Source organism: Chiloscyllium plagiosum, chromosome 23 (genome assembly GCF_004010195.1).
Source record: "Chiloscyllium plagiosum isolate BGI_BamShark_2017 chromosome 23, ASM401019v2, whole genome shotgun sequence".
Taxonomy (NCBI): domain Eukaryota; kingdom Metazoa; phylum Chordata; class Chondrichthyes; order Orectolobiformes; family Hemiscylliidae; genus Chiloscyllium; species Chiloscyllium plagiosum.
Window position 1 is genome coordinate 39,651,131 of NC_057732.1, and position 8,849 is coordinate 39,659,979.

At 40.6% G+C, this 8,849-nt stretch overlaps 1 protein-coding gene across 2 annotated transcripts in view; it reads right to left on the reverse strand.

The window, feature by feature from the left end:
• Window positions 1-8,849, reverse strand: part of klhdc10 (kelch domain containing 10) — a 41,321-nt gene that overhangs the window by 12,567 nt on the left and 19,905 nt on the right. The window contains exons 2-3 of one of the 2 annotated variants that reach the window (XM_043714001.1): window positions 4,466-4,558; window positions 884-1,105 (exon numbers count right to left, since the gene is read on the reverse strand). In XM_043714001.1, coding sequence (XP_043569936.1) covers window positions 884-1,105; window positions 4,466-4,558 — 315 coding nt within the window. The remainder of the gene's footprint in view (window positions 1-883; window positions 1,106-4,465; window positions 4,559-8,849) is intronic. The other variant, XM_043714002.1, reaches the window with a different exon arrangement.

Sequence of the window (8,849 nt, forward strand, 5' to 3'; positions counted from 1 at the left end):
TCCAATTCACTTTGACAAAAAATATTGGCTTGTGTGCAAGTATAATTTCTCTTGGCTTTGAATCCAATCTTCTCTCTGCTTCTGTTAAAAAATGGCATCTCAATACAAAAGCTGCCATTCCCAGCTGTATATAATTCTTTCAGTCCACCCACCTGCCAACCAGTTCTCTTGTCCACACTTCGCTCAATAGTTCTGTATTTGTCTCCAATTCTTTCACTTGCGAACATTACATACTCATTTTGCAGTTTTGGTATAAAGCCGATTTAGTTAGCTTCAAACCCAGCAGAGAAACAGAAAGAAATGATGGGGAGGAAATATTATTAAAACAAAATTTCCCGCTGTACTTAAATTGGTCATGCAAATCATAAGACACCAAAAGTTAAAACTAAAATGGATCAAAAAATAAAGACTGCCTTGTCTTCAGGTCATAGAGCTTAGTCACCATCTGTATAGTTCACAGGAGGGTCAGTGTTTGCGGAGCAGGGGGTGAGGGAAGGAGGAGGATTTAAGGTTGTTTTAATTAGTTGGTTCATACATTCCAGATGTGTGAAACTAACAGGCAATGAAGTATCAACCCATTGCAGGGAGAGGGAATACACATCATACTCAAGTGCATATCCTTAATGTTGCACCAACTTGCTTTCTGTATGAAATCTTAATTCATCACCTTAAACTACTTTCAAGGCCACAACATCAGACCTCTTATAGATCCAGATATTATAAAGCCAACACACTTCTGTGTGCTCCGACAGACTGAACCCAAAATGTTCCGCTCTTCTGACCATCATACACCACACAAACACTTGAGTGACAATACTAGCAAAGAAAACTTTATTTATTTGCTAGTAATGGAAAATGCTGTGAAAGGTGGAATAATATATACCTGACATAGATGCAAGCTCCCTGGGCATGAACCCCTCTGTACCCACTTGTTGCCAGGTGCCAGAAGCAAAATGATATCGCCAGAGTTCACGGAAAAGTGGATAGTCTTCATTACCCGGTCCTCCTGACTCCTCAAAGTCAGGATTATAACCTCCAAACACATAAAGGCTTGAATTATCAGCAACACAACGATGTCCACTTCGAGCAGGTGGAGAGGTAAAGCCTGGAAAAGAATGGAAGTAGTAAAATTAGCCAGCTCCAGTAACCAAGTTACAAAAAAGACACAGAGGCATTAGAGGATACAAAATTATTTCTAAGTCTGATATCAGAAACGCAGGAATCAAGAAAGAATAAACAGGCTAGATAGCTTTTCTCGAGAATAAAAGGCGAAGGGAAGTCAGAATATATAAAAAAAGACCAAGCTTCTGATAGTGTCAGAGAGTGGGTTTCCACCTGTGAAAGGAAGAAAAACTAGAGGTCATTAACACAGGATATTCACCAAAAAATTAAATAGGGAATCTGAAGAAAGCTCTTCATACTGAGAGAGTGGCAAGAATGTGAAACTTGGTCGTAGAGGTGAACAGTGTTGAAGGAAATCTAGACAAACATATGGATGGGAGAAAATAATGGAGGGTTAGGATTATATTGTTAGAATTAGATGAAGGATGGAAGGTGGATTGGTTGGACCCAGAGCTGGGAAATCTCAGGGGCCTTTCTGTGGCATTGACCCATTTGGTATATTTCTAATATGAGTAATCAGAGTGAAAAGCCTCAAATTAGTAGCTGCAAGTGATGCTAGTAAAATCTTTCACCTCTATATTTGAATGACTTCTGTTCAATTAGAAGCGACTCATTTTATTACAGCAGTTCACTACAATTTTCACGAAAAAGTAGAGATGAAATTGTGGGTGCATATGCTAGAAAATGTAAATCAATTACAGGCCTAGGGAAGGTCTTTCAAAATACAACCTCCTATCTTGGGACTTGTTGCAATTACAGGAAGAATCCTGGGATCCCCAGATTTAATAATCAAACATATCAATGATCTAAAGAGTATGATAGTATCACACAGCCCTATACTCTTCATATACAGTAATAAAACTGTATATCTGTTGGTTACTGGCATTTAAAGTGCAACAGAAAAGCATCTAAAGATCACAAAGCATCACTGAACCAAACAATCTTGGAGTTTGCTTATCCAGCAAAGGACAGTATGTGCACCCTTTGCTTTGAATGTACCACTTCGAGTTTCCAGTTAACTGTTTTGTATTTTGATCAGTTGTTAGAAACAAAGTTAACAAAAATAAATGCAGGAAAAGCCAGCAAAAGTGGACATAGTATGTCAGAGGTTTTCAAACTAAATCCTACAGGGTATAAAAAGGACAGTGAGAACTTGACCAAAACAATGAGAAATGTTCTAATGCAGGATGAAACTCTAGGGTTGTTCTCTTCTTTGATGCTTCCTGACCAGTTGAATGTTTCCCAATTTTGTTCAGGATTTCCTGCATCTATAATATTTTACTCTTTTTCTCTGGCTGATAAGTTAATTTGAGCTGGAACAGTGCTAGGCTCACTGATGAGCTTCAACATGCCTGACTGGTTAGGAGTAGTTACAGCACAGAGGAAAGCTATTTAGCCTGTTAGGTTAGCACTAGGTCTCTGCAAGAGCAACTCACCTAGTCCCATTATGCAGCCTTTTCCTCATAACCCTGCAAATCTCTCACATTGTTATCTAATTCTCTTTTTAAAGGCAAGTACCTCCACTGCATTCAGTGTATTCCAGATCCTTACAACTAGCTGCGCATGAAGGTTTTCCTGACATTACCTCTGGTTCTTTTGAAAATCACTTTGGATCGATGTCCTCTCATTCTTCACCCTTTAACCAACAGGAATGGTTTTACTCTATCTACTCTATCCCAATCTACGTGATTGAAATCCCTCATCTCAAGAACCATTAATTAATCTTCATGACACCCTCATGCCTTTAGATTCTTCCTAAAAGCACAATACCCAGAACCAGACACTTAGCGGAGGTCGAATAATTTTTACACAGGATCATAACTACTTTGCTTTTGTACTCTATGGCCCTATCTTAAAAGTCCAGAATGCCATAAGCTTCATTTACCACACTTTCAATTTGTTCTGATACCTGCAACGATTTGTGCACATAAAACCCCAAGGTCCTCTTAATAATTCTATCCTCACTTTACTTTCCATTTCCAGCTTCTTTCTTCAATGTTTGCTCTCTCCATCCTGCCTAGAAATTATGAATGCTAGGATTGAGAACGGCTCTTTAAGAGGTACTTTATCCAGGTAACCACTTTCCTGTAGAGGTAGCATAACGAATCATATACTCAACCAATATCTACACATGCATGGACACTGTGGGGAAAGGCTGCATGGTGTCTAGAAGAAGATAGAACTTGAAATGCTAATCTGGCAATTCAGAAGCTGATTTCATGATCCTAATGCCACTCTGACTGAGATCATCAATTGCCACAAATGAAAATTGGACTATCCGGATCTGAACTGCTCAGCTGGCTAAAAACATTTACTCATAGTGGGAATCCTTACTGTCAGAATGTTATGATGCTTATTTGGTCTGGTACACATAATTACGGAGTTTCACATCAGGTATCAGCATACGTCCAAGTAGTTTCACTGCAGGAACTCTGCTCTTTAACCACACATCTTCCCCAAATGACAGGCATCAATAAGTTCATCCCAGCAAATCCTCAGTTTATCAAAGAGTTCAAACATTCAATCACTAGACATGTTTAAAATCAAAGAAGCAAGAAGCAAAAGAAGTCAGATAGATGTACACCACATAAAAGTTGGGAAAACAGGAAAAAATAATGTGTATTGAAGTAGCTTATAAAATAGCCCATGGGTCAATGAGAGGAGTTTCTGGAGAACAAAAAGACTAGAGAAGCTGGTGGAGCTGTGATACAAACATTTTGGATTTAATAACCCTATTTTTTCCCCTGAACAGCATTTTTTCAATTAGATATTTATAAGTGAAAGATGAGAACTTGGGTCTTTTCAGGGCTGATTGTTAATGACTACTGTTGGTTACAAACTCATATGGCAGCAATGTAGTCGTAATTTTAGACATCATCTATCAATCTGAGACAGCCCAGCACCCTCAAAAACATGTGACTGGAACTTGTCCTCATTCAGTGATAGAAAAGAAGTTCCATTATCAGTAACCAGACCACCTCCAATTAGAAATCAGTTTTATCACATCACTATAGGGTCAATTACTCCCAAACCTTTATCAAAGTTCTAGCAAGCCAGAAATGTCTAAATGATAATGGCAAGCAGAGATAAATTTATATAGAGTGCTGACTGGCAAGTTTGCTTACAAGGGAGCAGGGTTGAATCTGATCATGAAGCAGAATCAGAGGACTTTCACTTGCATTTAAATCCATTACACAGGTCTTTTCCTCACGGGTGAAAAAATATTGCAAAATCTTTTAGGAGCAAGGAAGAAGCATAAAAAGGGAAAGAGGAAGAAAAAGTGGATTGACAGAAGATAAAAGTCTCACAAACTACACACCAAGATATCTGTCAGTCCACCCACCTGTCTTTAAAAACCTGTAAGGAATCCTGAGACTGGGGCAGGGTTGTGTGAAGAGTCTCCTAACGGGAAACCATCTGACTTTCTTCTTAGAGCCTGTCACCACAATTACCAGCAATGAGTCAGTCATGAACAGCAACGCAAACAAAATGGGGTCAAATCACACAAAGCAAAGAGAGGAACCTTGGGGTATACTCTCCTTCAGCCACGAAGGGGAATAACCCCCATTTCAAACTTAAAATGCACTTTACTCCTGTTAAATAGCAAAATTAAAATAAACATACCACGCTGTTCCTTTCTGTCAGCCTACACATAGTATTACAGAGTAAATAAAGAGAAACTATTTCCAGCGTTGGTAGCAGCAGCAACTAATGGACAACAGATTTAATGACGACTAAAGTAACCATAGGAGATATAAGGGAATAAAATTTAGGCAGTAAGCTGTTGCAATCTGGAATGCACTACCTGAAAGGATTTTAAAAGTAGATTCAATAACTTTCAAAATATATTTGGATAAGTGCTTCATGGGAAATAAACTGCAAGGTTAAGTAAAGAGCAAGAGTGGATGGACTATTTGGATAGACTGTCTGCAGAGGTACCACAACTCCAATGGACCAAATGGCATTTTTCTGATTTGCAGGAATCTATGATCTGTTACAGAAAATTAAGACAATCAGGACAAATCACTGCTGTTGGAAATCAACAGAAATATGGTATACACACAGACCACAATGTTGGGGAGCGTGGCATGAAGTGATTTTGTTTCTGCACTGCTGCCATTTTCTGTACATGGCATCGGATAGGGTACTTGCTGTTGGTCAACCAAAACAAAAATATACAGTGGGGAAAAAAAGGACGGTTGTTAACTTACTAGGCAGAAATTCAGGTAGTATCTGGTTATACCATCTCACAAAACACAGATTCACTGAGAAATCCATCAATACATGTGATCATTTTTCAGATAATATCTTTGAGCAAGTTGATTAGAAAATATGACATAACTCTGGAGCAGGCAGGATTTGAATCTCATCCTCCTGACTCAGAGGGAGGGATGCTACCACAGCACCACAAATGCTCTTATCATTTGCACAGATTCTAAATGACAATGAAATTCACATGAGCTTTGTGATATTTCACTAACTCCTTTTCAAATTCATTTTACGAACATGCACTTTTGAAGGCATTGTTGAAATTGTAGAATATTGTTTACAAGTATCCAAAACATTGATAATACATAGGCAAACAAGGCACCAGCAAAAACAGGTTCTATTGGAACTAAAAACATTATTAGATCCATGTGAACAGTTTTCTTTAAGGTTAGTGGGGAGTACAATCGTTTGTCACCACCACAGTGTTAAGATTGCTCTTTTAATTAACTATAAGCCTCAAAATAAGCATTGGCCTTCCAGCATGGACAAGGTCCTTTTCTTTTAGGAATAATGTCTGTTAAAATGACATTTTCACCTACACACCCCTCTCCCTCTCCCACCCCCAACCTCAAACCCACCCACCCCCCCCCCCCCCCCCCACCCCTTTTCATTCTCTTTCACCTACTTCCTAATTTCATCTGCACTTGTTAGGCTAAAGGTCCCCAAGTACTAGTGGTAATTTCTGTGTGCACCAAACTGTTGAGTCAACTATAGTGCCCATTGAAGCAAAGCATAATTCTTCCTGCAGGTGCTTCCAGTGGGATTCATTGAACAGTGATCAGGGACCTAAATGTTTTCCTAACGGAGACACCAAAGGCTATCCATAATGCACTGACTGGTGCTAGGTACCTCTGAGGTTTTAAAAAAATCATTTGTTGGTATGAGCCAAGAGTTGAAGGTGATCTTTTGTATTGTGAGCAGCAGCTTATGTTAAAGAAAAACAAACAACAGAAATCTGTTTATACGACAGGTCTGTAAAATAAATAAAGTTCGTTTTTGATCAAAATACTCAAACATTTAAACTCTAGACAGGCAGTATTCTCAAATAGATAGCAGGTGTTTGAATGTAACAGAGCAAGTGTCGGATAAAAGAAAAAACAAACTTCAAACTAGGTATGAGCAGTGACTTTTCAGAAGGACTGGGTCCACCACTTTCCGTCATTTACATAAATTATTTGGATGCGAGCATAAGAGGTATAGTAAGTTTGCAGATGACACCAAAAATTGGAGGCGTAATGAACAGCTCCTCAGATTACAACAGGATCTTGATCAGATGGGCCAATGGGTTGAGAAGTGACAGATGGAGTTTAATTCAGATAAATGCGAGGTGTTGCATTTTGGGAAAACAAATCTGAGCAGGACTGAAACACTTAATGGTAAGGTCCTAGGGAGTGTTGATGAACAAAGAGATCTTGGAATGCAGGTTCATAGCTCCTTGAAAACGTAGTCACAGGTAGAGAGGATAGTGAAGGCGGCATTTGGTATGCTTTCCTTTATTGGTCAGAGTATTGAGTACAGGAGTTGGAAGGTTATGTTGTGGCTGTTCAGGACATTAGTTGACCACTGTTGGAATACTGCCTGCAATTCTGGTCGCCTTCCTATCAGAAAGATGTGTAACTTGAAAGAGTTCTGAAAAGATTTACAAGGATGTTGCAAAGGTTGGAGGATTTGAGCGATAGGGAAAGGCTGAACAGGCTGGAACTGTTTTTCCTGGAGCATCAGAAGTTGAGGGGTGACCTTATGGAGGTTTACAAAATCATGAGGGGCATGGATAGGGTAAATAGACAAAGTCTTTCCCTGGGGTTGGAGAGTCAGAACCAGAGGGTGTAGGTTTAGGGTGAGAGGGGCAAGATATAAAAGACACCTAAGGGACAACGTTTTCACACAGAGGGTGGTACGTGTATAGAATGAGCTGTCAGAGGATGTTGTGGAGGCTGGTACAATTTCAACATTTAAAAAGGCATTTGGATGGGTATATGAATAGGAAGGGTTTGGAGGGATATGGGCTGGTTGCTGGCAGGTTGGACTAGATTGGGTTGGGATATCTGGTCAGCAGGGATGGATTGGACCGAAGGGTCTGTTTCCGTGCTGTAAATTTCTATGACTGATTGTCAAAGCTACATCAGAGATTTGATTACTCCCCAGTTATCCTCTCATTATCAACTTACTGAAAAGTCAGAGAACAAAATCTCAGTTATAAAGAATTAAATGGATAGTCCCTCGGAGCCTACAGGATCATTGCTTCGTCTCTAAATACATTGGGATTGTGTCTTGCATTGATCAATGTGGAAAAAGCTGAAGAAAACTGGCCAGTCACATCCCATTTGCTTTTGGTTTACCCCTTAACTGTCTGTCTTTGAGAGACTGGGGGCTAGAATCAAAAAGGTGGGGTTGAAAAATCACAGACATTAATTAAGACTACCCTGTTGTTTAAAGTTTGCTCTTTAATATTAATAGAGACAGACACCGTGAGAGAGAGAGACGGGGAGAGAGAGAGAGAGACGGGGAGAGAGAGAGAGAGACGGGGAGAGAGGGGGAGAGAGGGGGGGGGGGGGGGGGGGGGAACTGAGTGACACCAGTCTGTGTACAGATATCACTGTGAGAGTAGACTGAGAGACAACAGTCGGTGTACAGATATCTACCACAGAGAGAGAGAGAGAACTGAATGACACCAGTCGGTGTACAGATATCTCTGCGTGAAAGAGAGGGGACTGAGAGACACTAGTGAGTGTACAGATATCACTGTGAGAGAGGAGACTGAGAGAAACCAGGCTGTGTACAGATATCACTGTGTAAGAGTGAGGGGACTGAGGGACACCAGTCGCTGTACAGATATCTACCAGAGAGCAAGAGAGATAGACAGAGAAAGAGGGGGTATTGAAAGACACCAGTCTGTGTATAGATATCACTGTGAGAGAGAGGGAACTGAGAGACACCAGTTGGCGTACAGATTTTTACCAGTGAGTGTGTGAGAGAGACAAAGAGACACAGAGAGACAGAAAGACACAGAGAGAGGGGGAGGAATTGAGTGACACCAGTCAGTATACAGATATCTACCAGAGAGAGAGAGAGAGAGAGAAAGAGAGGGGACTGAGTGACACCAGTCGGTCAGATATCCACCAGTGTGAGAGAGAAAGAGAAAGTGGGGGGGGAGCGGCTGGTGTGGAATGACTGACACCAGTCAGTGTACAGATATGACTATGCGAGAGAGGGAACTGAGAGACACCAGTTGGCGTACAGATTTTTACCAGTGAGTGTGTGAGAGAGACAAAGAGACACAGAGAGACAGAAAGACACAGAGAGAGGGGGAGGAATTGAGTGACACCAGTCAGTATACAGATATCTACCAGAGAGAGAGAGAGAGAGAGAAAGAGAGGGGACTGAGTGACACCAGTCGATGTACAGGTATCACTGCGAGAGAGGAGGACTGCGTGACACCAGTCGGTGTACAGATATCT